Source organism: Molossus molossus, unplaced genomic scaffold (genome assembly GCF_014108415.1).
Source record: "Molossus molossus isolate mMolMol1 unplaced genomic scaffold, mMolMol1.p scaffold_m16_p_11, whole genome shotgun sequence".
Classification (NCBI taxonomy): domain Eukaryota; kingdom Metazoa; phylum Chordata; class Mammalia; order Chiroptera; family Molossidae; genus Molossus; species Molossus molossus.
The window spans coordinates 100,821,929-100,846,981 of record NW_023425346.1 but is presented as its reverse complement, the minus strand read 5'-3'; the positions used below and the strand labels follow the sequence as shown (position 1 = coordinate 100,846,981).

At 48.1% G+C, this 25,053-nt stretch overlaps 1 protein-coding gene across 4 annotated transcripts in view; it reads right to left on the bottom strand.

Moving 5' to 3' along the window:
- The window catches only part of ARMC9 (armadillo repeat containing 9), a 125,598-nt gene extending 106,169 nt beyond the window's left edge, over positions 1–19,429 (bottom strand). For 3 of the 4 annotated variants that reach the window (XM_036254646.1, XM_036254650.1, XM_036254649.1), the window contains exons 1-6: positions 19,363–19,429; positions 15,858–15,945; positions 13,159–13,284; positions 11,261–11,431; positions 8,916–9,071; positions 4,083–4,175 (exon numbers count right to left, since the gene is read on the bottom strand). In XM_036254646.1, the coding sequence (XP_036110539.1) occupies positions 4,083–4,175; positions 8,916–9,071; positions 11,261–11,431; positions 13,159–13,284; positions 15,858–15,908 (597 nt within the window). In that variant the 5' untranslated portion in view covers positions 15,909–15,945; positions 19,363–19,429. The remainder of the gene's footprint in view (positions 1–4,082; positions 4,176–8,915; positions 9,072–11,260; positions 11,432–13,158; positions 13,285–15,857; positions 15,946–19,362) is intronic. The other variant, XM_036254647.1, reaches the window with a different exon arrangement.
- Between the last annotated feature and the right edge of the window lie 5,624 nt (positions 19,430–25,053).

Below are 25,053 nucleotides of genomic sequence, written 5' to 3'. Positions count from 1 at the left end.
TATTGTAAACATTACATACTTTGGGGTGTATGTATGTATGCAAATGCGTTTCTGTGTTTTCCAAGATCATATAAGAAATATGATCTATTTTATAATCAGGAATAAAAAAGTAAAAAGCTTCTGCACAGCAAAAGAAACAATCATCAAAATGGAAAGGGACCCCACTGTATGGGAGAGCATAATCGCCAATGATGCATCAGATAAGGGGTAATTTCCAAAATATATAGAGTGCTCATACAACTCCACAAAAGGAAGACAAAGAACCCGATCAAAAAATGGGCAGAGGAACTAAATAGACACCTCTCCAAACAGGACATACAAATGGCCAAGAGACATAAAAAAATGCTCAACGTCACTAATCACCAGAGAGATACAAATTAGAACAACAATGAGGTATCACCTCACACCTGTCAGAATGGTCGCCATCAACAAATCATCAAACAACAAGTGTTGGCGAGGGTGTGGAGAAAAGGGGACTCTAGTACACTGCTGGTGGCAATGCAGACTGGTGCAGCCACTATGGAAGACACTATGGTGTTACCTCAAAAAATTAAAAATGGAACTGCCATTTGACCCAGTGATCCCACTTCTAAGAATATATCCTAAGAAGCCTGAAACACCAATTAGAAATAATATATATATCCCTATGTTCGTAGCAGCACTATTTACAATAGCTAAGATCTGGAAACAACCCAAGTGTCCATCAGTAGATGAGTGGATTAAAAGGCTGTGGTACATGTACACAATGTAATACTATGCAGCTGTAAGAAAGATCTCTTATCCTTTAAGATGACATGGAGGGACCTGGAAAGTATTGGCTAAGAGAAAGAAGCCAAGCAGAGAAAGACAAATATCACATGATCTCACTTATTTGTGGAATATAATGAACTAAACAAACTGATGAACAAAACTGACCCAGAGACATAAAGGTAGGATACAGACTGAAAACCGCAGAAGAGGAGGTGTTGGGGGGCGGGGGGGGGGAGATAAACCTCAGAACTTATATGCATGTATGCATAACCAATGGACATAGACAACAAAGCTGGGGATGGGGTGGGGGGGATGGGGAGGAGAAACATCTGTAACTAAAACAAATTAATAAAAATAATTTAAAAAAATTTTTAAAAATGCAATACAGTAACATTGCATGTACAGATTTTACTACACTTTGATCAGAATTGGGTAATAGCTGTTTTAAAATTCAATTAAAAAGTGATTTTTGTTTGTTTGTTTTTTTTATCCTCACCCGAGGACATTTTTCCAATTTTTGTACAGATAGAGTGGGAGGGAGAGAGAGGGAGAGAGAGAGAGAGAAACATCGACGTGAAAGGGACACATCGAGTGGCTGCTACCCGCACGACCAACCAGGGCCGGGGACAAACTGCAACCAAGGTATGTGCCCTTAGCAGGAACCGAACCGGGTCTCTCCGGACCGCAGGCCGACGCTCTAACCGCTGAGCCAAACCGGCCAGGGCTAAAAAGTGATTTTTTTTAAAAACATAAACATGGCCCAGCTGGTGTGGCTCAGTGGTTGAGCGTCGACTCATGCAATAAGAAGTCGCCAGTTAGATTCCTGGTCAAGATACATGCCCAGGTTGTGGGCCTGCTCCCCACTGAGGGGCATGTAGGAGGCGGCCAATCAATGTTCTCTCTCATTGGTGTTTCTATCGCTCTCTCCCTCTCACTTCTCTCTGTAAAATCAATAAAGGGGGGGGGGGCATTGCAAACTTATTAAATAAGTAAAATATAAGCATGACCATGTTATTTTCCTGTTTAAAACATTTTAAAGGCTCCTCACTACCTACAGGACCTCACACACACCTCTGTGACCTGGCCCTGCCTCGTCTCTGATTTTCTCTGTCTCGATCCTTCTTCTCCAGCAATACTGACTTCTTCAGAGCTTCCCAAACGTACTGGTTCAGTGCTTTTGCACGAGCCGTTCCCGCTGCCTGGAGTTCCTATGCCTCATTGTCTCTGCCCACGGATTCCTTCTCTGTTCGGAACTCCACCTTGGCTGAGGGAACTAGGCCTCGGCCTTTCAATCCCCAGCCCGATAGTCAACTTCATATATGTGTTGAACTGAACTGCAACTATGTCATGCAATAAGGCAAAGAAAGGAATAATGTTTATAATTACCTGCTCTATTTCAGTACATTTGCTTCAAAGCATATTGAATAGGATGCAAGGTGACAAGTATTTGCAAACATCTATAATACTAACAACTAACAGCTATCAAGCACTTACTATGTGCCAGATGTTTTAAGCAGGTTTCATGTGTTAATGCAATCCTAATATTATTTCTATGAAACATGTGCTATTATTAATATAACTAATATGATTTAGTATGTAAATAATTTTAGAATCTTAACATACGGGCACCATTAATTTTGAGCTGAGAAGTGACTTTAAAAAGAGTATATATTTTTATATAAAAGTCTTGCCCTGACCAGTTTTTCTCAGCGGTTAGAGCGTCGGCCTGCGGTCCGGAGAGACCCAGGTTCGGTTCCCGCTAAGGGCATGTACCTCGGTTGCAGTTTGTCCCCGGCCCTGGTTGGGTCGTGCAGGTGGCAGCCACTCGATGTGTCCCTTTCATGTCGATGTTTCTCTCTCTCTTTCCCTCTCTCTCCCTCCCACGCTATCTGAACAAAAAATGGAAAAAAAAATGTCCTCAGGTGAGGATAAAAATAAATAAATTAATTAATTTTTAAAAATAAAAATAAAAAGCCCTAATTTACTGAAAACTGTCATTTTATACGGACCTCTGAGAGGAAAACGTGTTGGACACGCAGACACCGCGGTATGTGGGTAAAGGGAAGAACCCGAACGAAGCCTGCAGGTTACAGAAGCAGAGAGAAGAGCTGCAGGTCAGCCGACTGGGGACAGTCTCAAGGCAGGTGAGGCTCAGGGGCTCAGCGTGGGCAACAGGGACGCTGACGGCTGAGGAAGCTGCAGAAGAAGTGGGTCACCCAGGGACGACGACTTCGATGAGGAAAGGGAGTCCTAGGCTTTGGAGTTAGAAAGGAAGCAGGTGTTATGCAGCAAAGTGCCTTAAATTTTTCATTGACTTAGAAAAAATACCAACTTTACAATTCAAAACGTCATACTCTTGTTATAAAATAACTTTTGATACACTTGTTCAGAATAAAAGGAGACAAGCATCCTTGAAGACCAGCGAGCTTTGGGAAAGCAGCCTGGGGTGGGGGGTGGCCCTCACCCCACCCTTCCTTGGACCTGCTGCCCGAGAGGCACTCTGTCCAGTCAGTGCCCCGTTTACTCTCAAAGCCTCCTGATTTAAATTGGATTGAGATGAAGGCTGCACAACTCTATACATTTGCCCCAAATCATTAAATTGCACACTTTTATGGTATGTAAATTTCACCTGAATAAAGTTGTTTCTGGGTCAGCAGTCAGAGCATGGGCCCGCGGACCAGAGTCACAGGTTCGATTCCGGCCAAGGGCACGTACCTTGGTTATGGCTCTTTCCCGGCCCTGGTCAGGTCATGCGGGAAGCAACAAGTCAATGTGTCTCTCTCACATTGATGTTTCTTTCTCTCCCTCTCCCTCCCTCCCTCCCACTCTATCTGATGGTAAATGTAAAAGTATCTTAAGGTGAGAATTTTTTTAAAAGTCCCAATTTGAGACTGGCCAGTGTGGCTCAGTGGATTGAAAGTTGCCCATGGACTAAGAGGTGCTGGTTTGATTCCCTGGTCAGAGCACATGCCCAGGTTGTGGGCTCGATTCCCCAGTAGGAGGTGTGTAGGAGGCAGCCGATCAATGTTTCTCTCTCACATCAATGTTTCTAGCTCTCTCTCCCTTCCTCTCTAAAAAAAATTTACCATATATATATATTTAAAGTCCCAATTTGAATAACAAGTTATATAGTGACTTGATCCACGTGCCAGGGCTTCTAGCACATGACATAAAGGTAAGCCCCTACCCGTCTCAGAGACCCAGCGCCACAGAGGTCAACCCTGTGCTGCCTTGCGGCGCACACCTGCGAAAGCAGCACCGTCCATCCCGTGGGTGAGGCGTCCAAGCAGCTGGTCTACCACCCCCGGCCTCCATCAGCTCCAAAAGGATACATACAATGTCAAAAGCTTTGGCGTATTACTGGCTTTAAACATTAAAGCTAGAAACTTTTCCAACTTCAACTTCAATTCTGGAGTCCAAGAATCCTAAATAAAAACAAAACAAAACAAGGAAATAAAATAAAAACTAGATCACCAACTGCCAACAGCGCCGTCACGTTGTGGCCTTTGGGGTTAATGTTTTGGCAGTGGTGTGGTGCAATAACACACGGGTTTACGGACAACTGACTGATTCATTTATGGGAGAGTCAAGTACCCACAGCAGGAAGGAAAAGCAGGTCTTTCATAAACAGGGAAAAAATAACCCAGTACATGATTTGAATAGTTCATGTGATTTAAACACAAGCACGACAAGTAACCTTATTAGGTTGAATACCAGAAATCATTCCCCCAGGTCTAGCACACGTGGCCCTGGCAGGCGCACACAGTGGTCACTGTTGCCAAGTCTCCGAAGAAAGGCACTCACTCCCACAAACCTCATCCAGGTAAGGAAAAAGACGGCAGCTCAAGTGCCATCACGTCAGGAATGATGCTATACTTTTAGTTTAATTTGTCCCTTAAAAATAAATTATTTATCACGCTGGCCAGTGTGATTCAGTTGGTTGGGCTTTGTCCCATGCACCGAAAGGCTGCTGGTTAAATTCCCGGCCAGGGCATATGCCCGAGTTGTGGGCTCAGTTCCCGGTAGGGGTCATGCAGGAGGCAGTGATCAATGTTTTGCTCTCACATCGATGTTTCTCTCTCTCCCTCTCCATTCTGCTCTCTCTAAAAATAAATTTTAAAAATCTTAAATGAAATAAAATTAATTATTTATCTCAAATAATGCTCACTGAGGAAAAAAAATAATGATGTAAGTGGTGAAAGAAAAAAGTGTGACAAGCAACAATATTTCTCAGGGCAATATCCTCATAGTTTTTATACAAAAATACCTACTACCCAAACTAAGAAGTTCACCAAAATGAAGCTGTATCAGTAAAAATTCCTATTCACTTAGCTCTGAGCTCCTGCCCAGCTCCCGCAGACCTTCCCACCTCCCCACTTGCTCCTCTCCAGCTCTGCAGCCTCCCCCACCAAATCAGTCCATCCAGTGTGTTACTGACCTTTGAAATACACTGCCACATGAGCAGAAAAGTCTTATATTTAAAAAATATTTTATAATTCACTGACACAGCATGATAACTCTATTTATAACGTGTCTTATGGGTTAAATTGTGTCCCCTAAAAAGATACGTTGAAGTCCCAATCTCAGAATGTGAGGTCATTGGGGACGGGGGTCATTGCAAATGTAATTAGTGAAGTTGAGGTCGTACTGGAGCAGGGCGGGTTCCCAATCCAACATGAACGGTGTCCTTACAAGAAAGGGAATTTCAGGTAGACACAGAGAGAGGATGGCCGTGTGAGGGCTGAGTAGAGGCTGCGATTACGCTGCCACAAGCCAAGAGACACATGAACTTTCCAACGGCTGGAAGAGGCAGGGAAGGGCCCTCCCTAGGAGGCTTCACAGGGAGAACGGCCCTGCCGACGGACACCTGGGTCTCGGACTTCTGGCCTCCTAAACTGAGCGGTGAGTTTCTGTTGTTTTAAGACACCTTGTCTGTGGTCCTCTGCTACAGCAGCCGCAGAAAACTGACGCAATGCCAGGCTCTCCGTGCTCAGCTACACAGAAGAATCATGGGAAAGGACTGCTGTGTTGGCCAACATAAATCAAGACAAAAAACAAAACAAACAGCCTGGCCGGTGTGGCTCAGTGGTTGAGCGTGGACTCATGCACCAAGAGGTCGCTGGTTCGATTCCCAGTCAGGACACATGCCCAGGCTGTAGGCCAAATCCCCAGTGGGGGGCGTGCAGGAGGCGGCCAATCGATGTTCTCTCTCATCGATGTTTCTATCTCTCTCTCCCTCTCCCTTCCTCTCTCTCTAAAGTCAATAAAGAAAAAAAATTTTTTTAAACATTTAGGTGTCCCTTAGACACACTGTAGTGAAATTATGCAATCTTAAAGACCAGAGAAAAAAGCCCTGGCCGGTTTGGCTCAGCAGTTAGAGCGTCGGCCTGCTGTCCAGAGAGACCCAGGTTCGGTTCCTGCTAAGGGCAGGTACCCTAGTTACAGTTTGTCCCCGACCCTGGTTGGGTTGTGCGAGTGGCAGCCACTCGATGTGTCCCTTTCACATCGATGTTTCTCTCTCTCTTCCTCTCTCACCCTCCCACTCTACCTAAACAAAAAATGGAAAATGTCCTCGGGTGAAGATAAAATAAAAATTACAGCGCTGGCCGGTTTGGCTCAACGGTTAGAGCTTCAGCCTGCGGTCCTGAGAGACCCAGGTTCGGTTCCCGCTAAGGGCGCGTACCTCGGTTGCAGTTTGTCCCCGGCCCTGGTCGGTCGTGCGGGTGGCAGCCACTCGATGTGTTCCTTTCACATTGACGTTTCTCTCTCTCTCTCTGTTCCTCTCTCTCCCTCCCACTCTATCTGAACAAAAAATGGAAAAATGTCCTCGGGTGAGGAAAAAAAAAAAAAAATTACAAAAAAACAAAAAAAAACAAAACAGAGAAAAAAGACAGATCGCCTACAAAGTAAAAGCAATTAGACTGAGGGCCAACTTTAAAACAGCAACAATAGGAGCTGGGAGACGAAATAATAACACTTTCAACATCCTAAAAGAAAGTAACTGCAAACTTACTATTCTGAACCTTGTCTGAGAATGCAGTAAAGATGTTTTCAGACAAACAAGAACTAAAGGAAGGGGTCCACAACCAACGGGGATTTTAAAGGAAGGTATTTAAGGTGGAGCAGAAAATGATCCCAGATGGAAGGTCCTCAACGTAAAATGGTATAAGCAAAAAACTGGCAAATGGCCCAGCCAGTGGGGCTCAGTGGACTGATAGGTCCCAGTTCGATTCCCCATCAGGGCACATGCCTGAGTTTCAGGCTTGATCCCCAGCAGGGAGAGTGCAGGAGGTGGCTGATGGATGTTTCTCTCTCATGTCGATATTTCTCTCTCTCTCTCTCTCCCCCTTCCTCTCTTGCTAAAAAAAAAAAAAAAAAAAAAAAATCAATAAAAAATTAGAAATGATAAAAAAATTTAAAAACATATTTTTAAAAAAAATTGGCAAATGTAAGGGTAAAACTATATACACATTGATTGCATAAAATAGCACAAAAATCTAAATTATGGGGTTAAAGCAAGTAACTAAAATGTTTGACAATAATAGCACATAAATTGGAACGGGGATGAATGAGTGCATTCTCAGACCTCTGTAATGGCCGGGAAGAGGATAAAGATATTAACGTTAGATTTTATTATGCATACACACTAAAGTATCTACGATGACCATTAAAAGAACACATGCAGAGAGTAGCGAAAGGGGAAAAAAAGGAATAAAATGACTCCGTGACTCCGATGGTCTCTCAGCTCCTGACCCTGCCCTGACCGCCGGCTTCACCTCACCTTGAACTAAGCTGCAGCCACACTGTTATGTCATAATTTTCACAAACAGAAGTCTTCACTGAGAAAACCTACCATCCTTTTCAAGTCTCATCGCCTGCCTAACCCTTCTATCTCAGCCTTCTAGGAGAAGAAAGCAGGAAACCAAATTCGAACTGACTACAAACAGACAAGCTCCAAATTCCACAGGCTACTTGACACCAGCCTGCGTGGATGATCAGTGAACCGGCTCAGCAGCTATCACTGAGGGGTGGGAGCTGGTGACGGAATCGTGATGGACGGCTCAGCAGAATCGCATCTGCTGTTCAGCGGCAGAGGAAGCTCCATACAGATTCTTGGAGACAGTATGAGGTCTTTAGAAAAAGCAATCTAATTACATCAGAATAGTTCAAGCTCAAAATAGAGTTCAATAAAATTCTCAGTGGGACATATTAATTTTAGTAAGACAACAAAAATTACAGTAATAGGTAAATCTTGTTAAATAAATGTTATGCTGAAATGTTAACTAAAATAAAGTATAACAATTAAAAGAGTAATAGGCAGGTCCTGGCCAGGTAGCTCACTTGGTTACAGCATCATCCCAATACGCCAAGGTTGTGGGTTCTATCTCCAGTCAGGGCGAATACAAGAAGCAACCAATGACTGTACAAATGAGTGGAACAAATCAATCTCTCTCTCTCCTTTCCTCTCTCTAAAATCAATAAAAAAATTTTTTAAAAGAACTCTAGGCAAATAGTCTGATGGAAATAACAGTACAAATAAGCTAACCAAACATACACCAAGTAAGTGAGAATTTCAATACAAATTAAGTCCAGCCAGTGTGGCTCAGTGTACTGAGCGATGCCTCATAAACTAACAGGTCCTGTTCAATTCCTGGTCAGGCACAGGCACATGCCCGGGTTGCGGGCTTGGTCCCCAGTAGGGGGCGTGCAGGAGGCAGCCAATCAATGTTTCTCTCTTGATGTTTCTCTCTCTGCCTTCCTCTCTCTCTAAAAAAATCAATAAAAACATTAAGAAAAAAGAAAATGCCGAGCTTAAAAAAATAACACAACCAATCAAAGTACACACGACCAGCAACTGTGTACTCTAGTTCTCTTTCAGGCTACTGTCAATGTAATTGAATTATCATTCCAATACTGAAAAAGTATACACAGACGTTATTACATTAAAAATATTTATGTTGGTCTGGGTTAACAGGTCTTGGTGCAACCAAAAAAATCACATTTTGTGGCACAAGAAAGTTTGTTAAAGCAATTTATCTGAATATTCTTAAACTGCAACATGAGCAAATGTTTGTTTTTTTACTGCCTCAGTCAAAAACCATCAGTACAACAAGATAAATCGCAATGCTGCCTGGGACCTGACAGGTTCCGAGGCTGTCACTTACCTGAAAGAGCTCTTTAAATGACGGGTGCACCATCGGGTTGGGAACAAAAGGCAGAGCATAGAATGGGAGGAACTCTGTGGTCTGGCTCAGTGCTGCCCCTTTGCTCTCCAGGTAGGTTTTGAAATAAGAAATCCTCTCACTCAGTTCCTCTTTGTCCTGCGAGGAAGGGAAGACGCTCGCTCGCTCGCTCGCTCGCTCGCTCGCTCGCTCGCTTGAGGTCCCCGGCTTGACACCCAGCCCAGGGCCCACCCAGCTCCGCTCTCCGCCACGGTGCTGGCAGCCTCCCCATCGGCCTGCAAGTGCTCCAGTCATTCTAACATCAACCCCACTTTCTCCTTCATAGAACTGTCAGGAAGACCAGAGAACAGACATGCGTTCCTACGCTGCCTTTTACTTGGTTACCATTTTGTGGTATCCTTATGATTTGTCATAAACTTCATTTTTTTCTTTATTGATTTTTAGAGAAAGAGGGAGAGAGAGATAGAAACATCGATGAGAGAGAACATCGAATGGCCGCCTTCTGCTTGCCCCCCACTGGGGATCGGGCCCACAACCTGGGCATATGCCCTGACCAGGAATCAAACCGGTGACCTCTTGGTGCATGGATGATGCTCAACCATTGAGCCACACCGGCCGGTCCATAAACATCATTTTTAATGGTAGGACAAAACCTCATTTTGTGGGTCTATACAATTCATTTAACCAATTCCCCATTATTAGATATGTACATTGTTTCCATATTTCTGAGATCATAGACATTTGTGTGCATGCTCATGATTCCCTTAGGAGAGGTTTCTAAAGGTGACTAATTTTTCGAAACAGAGGTTTCCATATCACATTCCTTTCCTTCATTAAGGTAACTGAGCACTGATCTTGCTGCTTCATTAATTCCATGGGAAATCAAGGCCAGTCCTTCCCTGGGCTCCCATTTCCTCCTGCACTTCAGTGAGCACAGAGGAGCTGAGCTTCCCAACCTTGAATTTGGTGCTTTCCTTCCCAGACCACCCTGGCCTCACCAGTTACTCCCGCACCTCGTACACAGGTGAAGCCTGTTCTAATCAACGCAGTTCACTGCCTCTAATGGGGGAGCCCTCTTCCAACCATCAGATGTAAAAAATATATAAAGTTGATTGATTTTTAAAATCTTATATCAGCACGGCTGGTGTGGCTCAGTGATTGAGCGTCGACCCATGCACCAAGAGGTCGCAGGTTCGATTCCCAGTCGGGGCACATGCCCAGGTTGTGGGCCAAATCCCCAGTGGGGGGCCAAGCTATGTTCTCTCTCATCAATGTTTCTATTTCTCTCTCCCTCTCCCTTCTTCTCTCTCTCTAAATATCAATACAGAAAACAAAAACAAAAACCTTACATCAATGAAAAAATTAGAAAACATAAATACATACAAAGAAAATTAAAATCTCCACATGAGTGCTATTGTGAGGAACAGCCTTTCAAGAATGGCTATTACAATGTTCTGCAAAGCGGCTCCCTCCACCACTGACCCCTCCTCTGGTCCCTGACAGTCTAATAAGTTAACACAGGCCCTCAGGGCGGCAGGTAATGCCTGGAGAAGCCACTAACCAAGCGCATGTGGTCATACGTCAGCTTGGCCCTGCTCCCCTTTCGGCATCTGCTCTGCACGCGAAGGTTCACCTGCTACGGTGGCCTGCAAAGCCCTCTTCTCCGCGCGTCTCCAGCCCTGCCTAGGACAAGACTGCAGAAGCTGAACTCAACCTATCACTCAAATGGACTTGCACAAATAGGCATACCATTTTCCACTGTTAATACTTAAACTTCTCTTCTAATCTATAGTCTAATATATGCTCTACACATGTGTTCTTAGACATACATGTATGTACGCTGAGTTTTCAAAAACTTGTATTCAGGAAAACAATGTACCTTTCATTACAGAAACTGTTACCTCTCCATGTAAATTAGAAAATAAACTACTGGGGCCTGGCCAGTGTGACTCAGTGGATTGAGCATCGTCCCATGCACCAAGGGTCACAGGTTTGATTCCCAGTCAGGACGTGTGCCCAGGTGGCGGGCTAGATCCCCAGTAGGGGGTGTGCAGGAGGCAGGTGATCTATGTTTCTCTCTCTCTCCCTTTCCCTTTCTCTCTCTCTAAGAAAATCAATAAAAACATATTTAAAAAAAGAAAAAAGGAAAGAAAATAAACTGCTGGGAATGAGATAGCAAATCATTCTTCAGAACACAAGACACCTTCCCCTCAGCATGTAGGATAAAATAGCCATAAAACTAAATTACTGCTCATTTGGAAAACATTACAGCTATCATTCTCCCCTAACACACTATTCGGACCGACTGCACCACGAGGGGAACATACAGGTCTCTGCACGGAGTGTTTCAGAAGATAGATGGCAAAATGGATGTGAAGATAGAATTCCAACTTCTGGGCAAGGGAGTCCCCATCTCGGATGGAACTGGGGATGTGCTCTTCCCACAGATCGAAGAACACCTTCTGGTCTCCGCTGTCAAACGCAGCAAGGAGGTCCCTCTGTGGAGAAGACATCAGACTGAACCCCAGTCACAGGGGTGCGCGTTCTCCCAACCTGTATTTCGCACAGCCCTCCCAGCGCCTCAGAGACCCCGTTACTCTAGGGTTTCCGTGAGAAAAACAAGTCTCCTTTTTGAAGGTAAGGAATAGAAAACTGGAGACCCAGGGGGCTTCAAGCTCCGCAGGCTGAGATTCCTACAGGCCAACCCTAGTTCCCCACCCCTTTGCAATCCGGACTTCATAAGGAACGGACGCGACATTTAAGGCCTCTGATGGAAGGAGTCAGGACAAGCCAAAGACTTGCAGGCACAGAACTAGTGAAGTCGCCCTTGGACTTGCCGACCCACGGCACGCAGCAGAATCACAGGTCGGACCAAGAGCCCCGCCAGGCCTCGGCGGGACACACTTCCCGCACCGGGAGCCTGCCGACAGCGCCGTGCCGAGCCCTGGGGTGCCGAGCCCTGGGCGGCGGGGCTCACCCTGCTGAACCCAGGCCTGGGCGGTGCTGCCATCTGCCATCACAGCAGCACGTCTAGCTGAGCTGGCATGGTGGGAAGCAGCCACCCACAGGCACTGGGCACTTCAGGTACAGAGTCAGACTGGAGACGGAGGAGGGAGCCCAGGCTGGTCCCATTCCAACCTCAGAGCCCGAGTCCGACTATGCAAGACATAGACAGCTTCCAACTCACCACCCAGCAGCTGACACAGAGGATTCTGGAGAAAGGAGGTGGCAATTATTATGTCACCTGTCCCAAGAAGAATGATAACCAGCCCATCGCAAGTACCCGCTGCACAGGCCTTCGGATTTGGTACAAGGCAGGACTGAAAGAACTTCCTCGCAGTCCCAGTCAATGTCCAGCAGCTCAGTGTCCAGGTGCCTGAGGCCCAGGGGGCACTGGGCAGAGGTTGCAGGCACACCTGGAGCTCACAGGCCACTCTGAGAGGGCCCCATGCCAGGCCACTGGGGAGTCAGGGACCAGAAGCAGACAGGTAGTGGCTGAGGCCTAACTTCCAGCTACTCTGTGGGCTTCCCAAAACAAGTCTCAAATTTTTCTTGGAAGGGGGGTATATTGAAACAAATACATTCACTAAAATAATGAAATCATGCCAAACTGAAATATGCTGCCTCAGGACATGGTATGTTCTCTTGTCATCAGATGTAGTCGAGGTGAACTTACCTAGAAAGTTACAAATGGGATGGAAACATCAAATAATGGTTGAAACAAGGAACTTTAGGTCCTCTCTAACCCTAAGGGCTGCCCTTCTCAGTCTGCTCCTGTTCAGAGCTGCCCAGGCCTCCCTGCGACAGGACACTGCCTGTCAGTGTGCCCAGCTCCCTCCTCCGGCCCCCCCAAACTAGACTGCAAGCACCCTGAGGGCGGGGGGTTTGCTTTGTTTTGTTCACCACTGTGTCCCTGGGACCTGGAATTAACAACCTGAAACTCCTCAGGTGGGGATCACAATTGTCTCCGTTTCTAAGTGTGGTAGTTTCCTCTTTTCCTTCTTCCCAAGAAATACACGTGAGAGGTTCAGGGCACCACCCAGTTCCGAGGAAGAAGTGAAGGCGACACTGCTGATTCATCCTCTAACACCTGACAAGCCTAAAACAAGAGTCACTCTGACCAGGTCCCCAGGAAAGGCTCCAGCATTCTCAAACAGCTGCATGTTTTACAAGTTCGGAGCACCTTGATGATCAACAGAGATCAAAAAAGAAAGTAAACCGTTACCTGGATTGTCAATGATTTGGAGACCCTTAAAGAGCCACCTGATGTCTTAGGTAATGGTTTTCCCTTCATTTGGCATTCTTTCAAAAATGTTTTCAAGGTGTCTTCAAATTCAGCAAAATCTAGATACTATAAAAGAGAACACAAATATATGTATGATTCTCTGTTTTAGCATCAACAAAGCAACTGCCTTTGATGTAAATGCACCTGTTCTATAATATCACCAATTTCTTTTCTTTTTTTTATCCTCGCCCGAGGACATTTTTGCATTTATCTTCAGATAGAGCAGGAGGGAGGGAGGGAGCCAGGGAAAAACCACAACCGAGGTACGTGCCCTTAGCGGTAACCGAACCCCGGACTCTCTGGTCCGCGGGCCAATGCTCTAACCACTGAGCCAAACCAGCCAGGGCAATATCACCAATTTCGAATGGGGTTAATGCACTGTCATCTTCAGAAGTAGTTTGAGATCCACTTAGAATTCACTTATTCATGTACACACTAAAAGCCTAGAAAGACAGCAACATAGAAAATGTTTTTTTAGAAAATACGTGTGCTTTCAGAAGGAAATGTGAGCTCCATGGTCCATTATAATTATTATGAATCATGCGTGCAGCAGTCTGAAAAAGGTAAGTGATGGGCGGACAACCTGACAGCTTAGGGTCCAGTAGGTCTCTGGGACTTCGTTACCTGAAACAGAGGGATTCGAAACAATGCCTGTCCCTCTAAGAGGAGAAGAGAAGTCATTAAAAGATGGGCTTTCAGCCCTGACCTGTTTGGTTCAGCGATTGGAGCATTGGCCCGCAGACTAAAGAGTCGCGTGTTCGACTCCAGTCAAGGGCAGGTACCTCGGTTGCAGTTTGGCCCCCTGCCCTGGTCGGGGTCATGCGGAAGGCAACCAGTCAATGTGTCTCTCTCACATAGATGTCTCTCTCTCTCCCTCCCTCCCCCTCTGTCTGAAGATAAATGGGAAAAATATGTATCCTCGGGTGAGGATTAGAAAAAAAGATGGGCCTTCAAGCAGAGCACAATTGATCGCTGCGTGTTCAAGCGCCCCCTCCCCTGCGCCCCGTTCCACGTGCTCCGCTGCTGCGCCTCCTTCCACTCGGTCAGTCACACCTTTCTGTTTGCACCCCTTTTAACCATGGCTGTTCCCCAGGCCTGCCCACAACCCCCTGCTGTGAAGCTTTAGGAATGTATCCATGATCATGCCCACAAGTCCCAACGCTGCATCTCCACCGCCGCCCCTCCCGGTACCCAGCAGACAGGGTACCCAGCAGACACGAATCACACAGGAAAGCAGCAGCGACCGTTTTTTTTTAGCACCAACTCTGTGCCAGCCCCACACGAAAAGCAGTAGAGAAAACCAAAAAAACATTAAGGCCCTGTCGGTCCTATCCTTCAAAAGCTGTCAGCGTGGGATACCTGATGTCCATCAAGAGACACAAGCTAAGCACTCCTGATGCAGCCACTCAGTGAAATGCTCTGCAGCATTAAACAGTGTGAGGATCACGGGAGATGTTCCAGCTATATTACTGTTGACAGACAAAAGACAAGCTACAACACAGTGTGTATGGGGCCATCCTATTTTGCAAAACAAACTACAGACAAGTGACTCTACTTTGAATATTCGTAGAAAAAAGTCTGGAAAGATAATATGCTAAACCATTAGCTGAGGTCCCTGCAGGAGCAGAGCAGGGAAATTCAATGTTTATTCTTTTATGCTGTTTGAATCTGTTACCATAACCATGAATCGCTTTTTTTTTTAATGTTTTTACTTTATTTTGAGAGAGAGAGGAAGGGAGAGGGAGAGAGAAATATCAGCGAAAGAGAAACACTGATCGGCTGCCCCCCTGCACACCTCCTACTGGGGATCAAGTCTGCAAACCGGGCATGTACGCTGACCAGGAACTGAACCAGGGACCTCTCGGTGCATGGGTCAACACTCAACCACTGAGCCACACCGGCCAAGCCCATGTGTTGCTTTTATAATTTTCTTTAAAGGAATTCTAAAAAGCAACTTTTGAATTTCAGTTTAGCCATGGCCGGTATGGTTCAGTTGGTTGAGCATCATTCCATGCACCAAAAGGTCGCTGGTTCAATTCCCAGTCAGGACACATGCCCAGGTTGTGGGCTTGATCCTGGATAGAGTTGCATGCATGAAGCAACCAATGGATGTCTCTCTCTCTCTCTCCCTTCCTCTCTCTCTAAAAATCAATAAATACATATTTTAAAAAAAGATCAGTTTAGCCCTGGCCAGTTTGGCTCAGCGGTTAGAGTGTCAGCCTGCGGTCTGGAGAGACCCGGGTTCGGTTCCCGCTAAGGGCACGTGCTTCGGTTGCAGTTTGTCCCCGGCCCTGGTTGGTCGTGCGGGTGGCAGCCACTCGATGTGTCCCTTCACGTCGATGTTTCTGTCTGTCTCTCCCTTCCTCTCTCTCCGTCCCACTCTATCTGTACAAAAAATGGAAAAATATGCTTGGGTGAGGATAAAAAAAAAAAAAAAAAGTTTATTAAAAAAAAAAAAAGATCAGTTTAGCTATGAAAATAAAATATAAACACATGGAAAATTTTGAAATGGAAAACAGGTAACTGTGATGTAATGACAGAAGAAACAGTGCAAGGCACTGCTGAATGTGCTGTGTTGTAAACACACACTTCACAAGTTTTCACGGGCTTTCTCTGTGACTAGAGTATAACATACCCACCTCTTTCACTAGTCCAAGTAATTCGGATTCGTGAGCCAGAATATCCCCCATATTGAAAGGTTACTGTTAATTCTCACAGCAAAAATCTCTACAAGACAAAAAGATAAAACAAAAGCTTTCATTCTAACCATCTGTGAAATCAAAGAAAGGACAAAGGTCCCGAAAGATGTCCACATCCTTATCCTAGGAAGCTGTCAATGTCACTACAAGGCAAGGGAAACTCAGGCTTCAGACAGCATTAAGGCTGCCAAACATGACCTTAAAATAGGGAGAGTATGCCCTGGCAGGGTGGCTCAGCTGGTTGGAGCACTGTCCCGTACACCAAAAGGTTGCAGGTTCGATTTCTAGTCAGGGCACATACCTAGGTTGCAGGTTCGATCCCTCAGGGCGCAGACAGGAGGCAAATGATAGATGTTTCTCTCTCATATCAATATTTCTTCTCTCTCTCTCTCTAATCAATAAAAACATAACCTCGGGTGAGGATTTAAAAACACGATTTAAAAAAAATAGGGAGAGTAGCCTAGGTTTCCAGGTGGGCCCTATGTAAGCACAGGGGCCCTTAAGAGGGAAAGAAGGAAGCGGGAGGGTCAGTACCAGAGTGACACAGTGTGGGAACGACTCAACCAGCCATCGCCAGCCTTGTAGGTGGAGAAAGGGCCAGGAGCCAAGGAATGCAGGAAGCTTCTAGAAACTGGAAAAGGCAAGGAAGGGATTCTCCTCTGGAATGTCCAGAAAGGGTGCTTGATTTGAGTCCAGCGAGACCCATTCAGACTTTTGACCTCCAGAACTGTAAGAGAATAAACCTGTGTTGTTTCACGCCATTTCGTTTATGGTCGTTTAGGACAGCGACACTAGGAAATGGGGTAGCTAAAGTAAAAAATAATGTAATTAGTAACAGTAATTGTTGTACACTTGAATGAATGTGGACAAGGGCTGGAGGGTGGTGTAAACGAGAGTCAGATTGCTGATGGGACTGTGGAAGATTATTTTTCTTATTTAGAGCTTTCTAATGTACTATAATGTGGTGTGCGAATTTCAAATAGTCAAGACCACAGTGTATTTAAATCAGAAGAGAGTTTAAGGACAAGGTCAATTCACTTACTTTAAGGAGGGATGCGCATTAGATTAATCTGATGTAAATGAACACAATCACTAACCCCTCTCTCTGCCCCCCGCCCCCCATGAAAATATTAAACACTGACAAAAAGTCTGCACGATCTTCCATTTTCTCCAGCCACCTTCCGTGTCTCAGTTAGGTTCATCAGAGGGAGGTTTTCCCAGAAGACACGAGAAAGAGAAAACACATGTAACAGTGATGGAGCACTGATGCTAAGCTGCGCCGGGAAGAGGGAGGGAAGGTGCACTGGGGTTGTAAACCAGTGAAAAGGTAACAGGGTCAAAGACCTGCTCCAGAGGCACATGGAAGTGAGCTGGGAAGACAGAGGTGGTGGTCAGAGAGGGGGATGGGTGCTTGAAATCAAAATTTTGGAGGTGGTTCAGTAACAAAAAGTTCGTGATAAGGATGAAAGAGGAAAAGACGTCTACAGTAAGGAGGATGGAGAAACCTGTGTGGCCAGGGTACTGAAATAAAAAATGAGGTTGAGCCCGGCTGGTGTGGTTCAGGGGTTGAGCGTCGACCCATGCACCAAGAGGTTGCTGGTTCGATTCCCGGTCAGGGCACATGCCCAGGCTGTGGACCAAATCCCCAGTGGGGGCATGCAGGAGGCGGCCAATCGATGTTCTCTCTTATCGGTGTTTCTCTCTCTCTCTCCCTCCTTCCTCTCTAAAATCAATTAAAAAAAAAAAAAAAAATGAGGTTGAGGAGGTGAAGAGGCAGACAGTGAGCCAGGAGCTACAGTCTTCGAGGAAAGCAACTGTGCCCCTGAGAGGTGGCTGCCTCACGGAGGGGTGGCAAGTGGTAAAACCCATGGCATGTCCTTCAAAGGAGGGGGGCGGTGATCTGCAAGTAGCAATGAGGAACAGAGAGTGCATGGACCCCACCTGCCACCTCCAGGCCTGCCAGATCCATAAGGCGTGAGGAGAAAGACAGCTACTGTTTGAGGACCACCCCCCCACCCCTCCAGCCTTCCTCTGGACCACCACCCCCATCCCTCTCCCTGCTCCTTTCTGCCACTGCCCATGTTAGGCCCCACCAACAGTGAACTCCCAGTCATTGCCCCATCTAACATGCTCTTTCTAAGCCCTGATTAAGGAGTTTGCCCACCTCCCCGGCAAACTCAAACTCAACTCAACATACTAACTTCCTCCAGACCTGGCCGCCTTTAGGAAGTCTTCCACGAACCCCTCCCCTTCCTTCCCCCATCAAGGCAATCTCTCTCCTCTAGGGTACCTCTGTACCCTACATCTACTTCTAATATTATACTTAGCACCTTGTTTACCAAGGCAGGAAGCTGTGTTTAAATTTTGTATCTCCAGAACCTAGCAGAGGGCCTGGTAGGCATGATAAGCATCCAAGATGTTTGACAAATAAATGAAGCCTGAGTGTGTGTGTGCGTGTGTGTATAAACAAATTACAGAATTTTTCTCTAAACCTTCATATCACAATAGGTTTTATTTATAGAGGGTTTAATGTATGCCAGACAGTGTGCAAAAAGCTTCACATTTAATTTTCATAATAAACCTGGGAGGTCAATATGATTTATATTCTCCTCCTACAGGTGAGGCAATTGAGGCTCAGGGAGGCTGAGGTGCCCTCAATGACCCAGCTAGTAAGTAACAACGTGGGAACTTAAATCTAGACCAACGTTAACCACGACACAGTATTACCCAGAGTTTGGACCACCTGAACCACAATCACCTGGGATGCTTGAGCAAATGGAAATTCCTAGCACCACCCTGATCTCACCGATCATCACGGCAGGCACGATGCCCCCAAACTGTTTTGAACAAGTTCTCCGGATGACCTTTGTGCACATTCAAGTTTGAAAACCACTGCTCTACTTCATGCAGAAACGAGAGAAAACGTCACTTTTGAGGGTTGCAGTGGCAGCTTCTGAATTTCTATATAATAGGGTTTGTGACTAAGGGTAAGACTGCGGGGTGTGTCTGGAAGAATTTGCACAGCAGCATCCTATTTTTGCTTGGAGTGGACGAAATCCGGACTTCACCGGGGTACCTGGGAAGGGGAGTTAGCTGATGGGGATGACGGCGGGTGGGGACCTATAAGTCCCAGGCCACCCGATCGATCGCGCCGCCGCTACCCAGTCGAAGGGGCCCCCTCCAAGGGTGGCCCAGCGGGACGACGGGCGGGAAGCGGCCGCGCCTGCCCCCAGCAGCTGCACAGGCCGGCTGGGCCCACGCCGCAGGCAGAGCCCTGGACCGCAGGCGACAGCGGAGGCATCCTGCGGCGGCCGCCGAGCTGGCACGTCGGGTGACCCTCTGGGGCGAGGGCTCAGCAGAGCCGCGGCGCTCGGGCTCCACCGCTGCGTGTCCCTCCGGGGGACGCGGGCTCGGGGTGGCCCGGCTGCATCGGGGACGTGCTTACCTGCTGCTCTGCCGCTGGGACCCGCGCCTACCCGGCCCGGCCGCCACTCTCCAGCCGTCGCCCTGGCAACTCCGCCGCCAGCTCGGCGTCTCGTGGGGCGGCGCAGCCAATCACGAGACGTGGCGGGCGCGGAGCATTCTGGGAAGAACGCGGGCGCTCTGGGGGCTCGGGAAGCGGGCTCCCCGGGGGCGGGGCAGAGCGAAGTTGTCCGCTGGGGGTCGCGCGCTGCGCGTCCGCGGCTCGGGTTCTGCCGCCGCCGCTTTCCGTTCGCTCTTTTCCAGCGACGCTGCGCCTGGCCCAGTTCCCAGCCTGGGGATGAGCCCGGGCAGGCTCCGGCCCTGACCTCGAGGAGCTCGGTGCAGCACAGGCAAAACGAAACCCCCAAGACATCACCGCACCGTGTCCGCGGAAGGTGGGGTTCGTGATTCCCACTCTCCTGGAGTGACCCAGGACCACCTCAGAGCCAAAGACGTAGCGCAAGATCTGCCCTAAACTCCAGGCAGCAGGGTTCCCCCAACTGCAGCAGTTCCCAGGGATTTTAGAGAAACCTCCCTCCCCCTCCCGCCATGTGAAATTTGGGTTTTTAGAAGTAAAACTGGAGTCCTGGCTGGGTGGCTCGGTTGGGGCGTCATTCTCTACACCAAAGGGTTTTGGATTCGATTTCCGGTCAGGGCACATAGCCAGTTTGGGGTTGGATCGCTGGGTTCGGGGTACATGTGGGAGGCAACAGGTGATATTTCTCTTTCATATAGATGGTTCTCTCTCTAAAATCAATAAACATCTCCAGGGGTGAGCATTTAAAGATAGATAGAAAATAAAACTGGAGTACAAATCCTCTCTTTGCACGTGGTGCTTTTGAACTGAAGTCGCCCAGCTCTGGGCTGGAGGCGGGGGAGGTGGCTAGCGATGGAGAAAATCCTGTTCTTCCAGACACTGAGGCTGTAAGGTGGGAGCCTGGGTCTTCCCATATCCGTGTTTCCATCTCCATGCATTTAAGAAGGTGGAGACAGGGAAGAGGGCATGGAGAAGTTTGGGGAACCTCTTTGAAGCCCTAAGATAATCTCCTCAGCCACCAGCCCTGAAGGAAATGACATCCTATCCAGATAACATGTATTGAAAATAATCTTCCTGTTCATAATAGAAGTTAACATTGATTGTCAACTAACTGTGTGTCTGGGCTTTCCAGACAAAATACAAGACACCCAGTTAAATTTTAATTTCAGATAAGTTTTTAGCATAAGTGTATCCCAAATATTGCCTTGGTTTTGTTGTTGTTGTTGTTGTTTGTTTTGTTTTGTTTTTGCACATACAGGACATAATATTGTCCTGTATTTGTATTAGCTAAGTATGGTGACTCTGTGTGTGCCAAGCATTGTGATAAGTAAATTACACATATTTTTTAAATTCTTTTTTTAAAAATTGATTTTAAAAAGACAGAGGAAGGGGGAAAGAGAGAGAGAGAGAGAGAGAGAGATCAGTTTGTTGTTCCACTTAATGTATGCATTCGTTGGTTGATTCTTATATGTGCCCTGACCCGGGATCAAACTCACAACCTTAGTGTATCCAGACAATGCTCTAACCAACTGAACTACCTGGCCAGGGCAGATTATTTTAATTCTCACACCACATCTATATATATAATGTGGATAATGTTTTCACAACTTTACAGATGAACAGTGTTGCACTTTACCAGAGCCCTGTGCTCATGGAAAACAGTGATGGTTAAAAACCCCTCCACCCCTGTCTGTTCTGGGAAGCGGTTTACCAAAAAGAACTACCTTTCCTTATGTGACTTGGATAAGGCTCACTGCCCACTGAGTGTACTTTACCTATTTAATCTGGTGTGAGTACAAAGAATACTTTTGTCACAAAGGCAAAAACTGCTTAGAGCTGAAGCTTCACCTGGACGCTACCCAAACTGGCTCTGTTCTGTATGTTCCATGAGTTTGGAGCAGTACACTGAACTTGCTGCCTAACCTTCCCAATTCTTAAGACTTGCCAAGCATCCCATTGGCCCTAAGTGGGATGTTCTTGTTTGACCACTCCAGTCTTCCCAAACTGCCAGTGGGCCCAAGATGACTTTCTAAAATGTTTAACTATAAACATTTTGAATATAGGCAAGAGCAGAGAGAATCATTTCATGATCTGCATAAATCCATCACTCAAATTCTAGAATTATCAAGATGTTGCTGGTGGGAAAAATGACACCAAATTCATTCTTGGAATATGCAGGACACTTCAGGGAAGCTAACCAGCCTTGCGCTGGACATCAAAGCCTCTGACTGAGCTCTGCATTCAGGGAGGGACACAGCTGAGTCTTCTGCAGCACAGCCCACTGTAGGCCCCAGCCCTTGAGCTCCTTAGGGGTGGGAAGCCATGCATCTCTGTGGCATGCCACACAGCTCTTGAATGAAGTCATCTTTGCAGCTGTAGCAGGCAGCTAACTGCCTGGCGGCTGTCTCTACTGAAGGACAAAGAGCTGGGATGAAAGCAGAGGAAGAGGGTACAAATCCCCAGAGAGAGGGAGTTGGTAAACAGCAACCTGAGTTGGATGAGAGGGTGACACCACCTAAATTAAGCCCCTATAAGGCTGAGCTGCTCTGACAGACCTGGCAGCCAGCTGGACTGAGTTCCTGCAGGGGGCGTCCAGACCAAGAACATGTCTGTGAGCAAGCACAGGGTCTGGATTTAATCAGCCGGACAAGGAACATAGTGAAATATAAGGCACGAAGCAAAAGATGAACTACTGCAAGATGCTGCTTAAGGGGAAAAAAAAATCCTTCCAGGAAAGTTGTATTTTGGTCACTGCCCAAAACTCGTGATGTGTGGGGGTGCAGACCCATCTGTCTTCCTGGCCCAGAGTCTGCAGTGGAGGTGGGGAATTGAGTGCTGGTGTGTCCCACAGGCTGCTTGATTTCTTGGAAGGAGAGCACACCCTGTTGGGAATACAACCCCCAAGGGAGCTGTCAGTGAGCAGGAACTCTGGGAGGACTGAAAGTGGGGGAGACCAGAATTCCATCTGAGCTTAGAGTGCGGTTCTTCCCTGTCCCAAGGATGTGAGTCACATCACAGCCCCCAGTAGTTCTGTGGTCTGGATGAGATGGACAAAAAGACTCAGGCCTTAAAATGAACTTGCAGAAGAGCAAATCTGGATCCAAGATCATGTCTAAGCAAGTCCACTTCTGCTGGGGCTCTCATCAGGGGTGTTCCCAGACACAGTCACTACAGATTTTTAGTGTGGTGCCTCACTAGTCTCCAAGCAAGTTTAAAAATGCACATTGCAGGGCATGTGAGGTGAGCAAAGAGGGTGGTATGTTGGCCTGAACCAAAGAGTAGATGCTATAGTGATGAATCTGGGTGGTTTCCTGGCAGGTCTACGCACCTTGAGGACAGCAAACATGGCATACACAGAACATCTCGAGTTAGGAGGCTGTATGGGTGAACCCCCTGTGAATGAACTCTCTCTGGCAATCCATATCCTTAAATTTTTTTTTCTTTATTGATTTTTTTTTTTTTTAGAGAGAGAGGAAGGGAGAGGGAGAGATAGAAATATCAATGAAGGAGAACATTGATTGGCCACCTCCTGCATGCCCCCCACTGGGGATTTGCCCCACAACCTGGGCATGTGCCCTGATGGGGAGTTGAACCAGTAACCTCTTGGTGCATGGGTGGACACTGAACCAATGATCTACACCAGCCCATCTAGTGAGAATGCACACCTCAAGGCTACATTTTGTTCATCCACCAAACCCCCAACCCTGCATGGCTGTCCATGTCTTTTGCATGGAATGCTTCAGATGGGATTTCTGCAAACCACGAAGCACGCAGAGGCTTCCTTGTCTGAGCCTGAATGCCAGTCCCACCTGCTTGCCCCATAATCATTTATTGGGTTTCTGGTGAGGCCTTTTTTACCCTTCTCCCCCCCTCCCCCAATAATGAAAGCCCCATGGCTCAGCTGAACCTGAGCCCAAAGCTGAGACAACTCCTTTTGCCCCTAGGATGAAGCCTTTAAGTAACAAACACACGAAACCAAAAGTGAAACTATGGGCGGTGAGGAGAAGTTGGAAGGTCGTTCTGGCCTTTCCAAGCGTGTCCCGGAGCGGCTGCAGCAGCGTCACCTGGGACCTTAGATATGCACATTCTCAGGCCCCGCCCAGAGCTGCCCCATCAGAAAGTCTGGAGGTGGGGCAGCAACCTGGGCGGTTGGGGTGCGCGCCCCTGGTGTGTGACCCGCTGGACTTAAGGTCTGGGGAGAGCTCCGGGAGCCTCTCGGGCCTCAAGGCCAGCGCCGCGGGATAGGTCGGGCTCTGGGCGGGCGCGTCTCCCCCGCGGGGGATAAATCTTTCCGCGGGAGCAGCGGACCGCACCGCGCGAGGAAGCCGCCCAGACGCCAGAGCCTTGGGGACCAGGTGCGGCCGCGGCCGCTCCCCGCAAGAAGGAGCGAGTCCAGGGCCCGCGGGGTTTGCACCCGGTGACCCGAACCTGGGGCGCGGCGCTCCCTGCAGGACCTCCGCCCTGGGAGGAATGGGGTCAGCCGGGGGTCTTGGGTAGAGCCTTAAGGCTTCAGCCATCCCAACGCGACCTGGGCCCTGCCCGGCGAAAATCTCGGTTCCGCCTGGCCCCAGGCGCACCCCGCCTGCCGCCGCGGTCACTTCCAGGAACCCAGACTCTGGCGGTGCCCGCCCCACGGTCAGTGCGAGGACAGGTTCCCAGAAATCACCCGCGCTCTGGAACGGAGACGGTCCCCACCCGGAGGACTGAGCACCACTGTCCCTCCCATCGCGGGCCCCCAGGCCACCTCCACCCCGCCCGACCCTGGGGAGGACGGAAGGAGCAAAAACACTGCAGCTGCCCGGGCAGCACCGCCCAAGCTGCCCTGCGCCTTCCTCCCCGCGAGCCCCCTCCCTTCTGTGGGGCCCCTGCCCTTTTCTTCCCACCCGCCCCAACTCCTCCGGGCGGCCAGGACTCTCCAAACAGCCTGAACTCAAAGGGACTTTGTTGCCTCACATCACGGGGAGTCCGAGGGGAGCCTCCTCAGTCACACAGGGCTGGCAGTGGGACCCTAGCCCCGGACCCAGGCTCCCCGCACCTGTCTCTGTTCTCTGGGCTCTGCCTCGGGCTCTGTGTGGGACTGAGTCTCAACATCAGTTCTCACTGGGGCTGCGCCGGTACCACGAGCCCAGAGCAGAGGGTGGCCTGCACAGAGCTAAGCCTCCTGGGAGGGTTCTCCCTGGAGTCTGGGGACCCCATGTCTGATTCCAGTGCTTCCTGAGGAGGCTGCAACTGCCCTTGGCGTTCTGAAACACCTCTGCATGTGTGGAGTCAGGTCTTTGCTGAGAGCGTCCAAGCTGATTACTTGCAAGGAGGAGTCTGGACTCCCACAGGCTTCTTGGGGGCAGAGCAGGCTCCATCCCAGGAAAGGAGGAGGGACACAGCACATGCCCCAGCCTCCAGCTCAGCGACCCCCTCCTACCTCCCACTTGGAGTCAGGGGAGTGGACTCCTTCATCTGTGACTCCATGCCTGGACCAGGTCCCCAGCCTGCCAAGATCTGGGGGGAGGGTCGAAGCAGGCAGAGACGTTGGAGCAGTGTCTTGTCCTGGCTCAGATGCTTGTGGTAAATCAAGTTGTCACCCCCTCCCCGGAGTATTTGCAGCCCTTGCTTTGAGAAGGTCCAGGAAAACAACAAGAT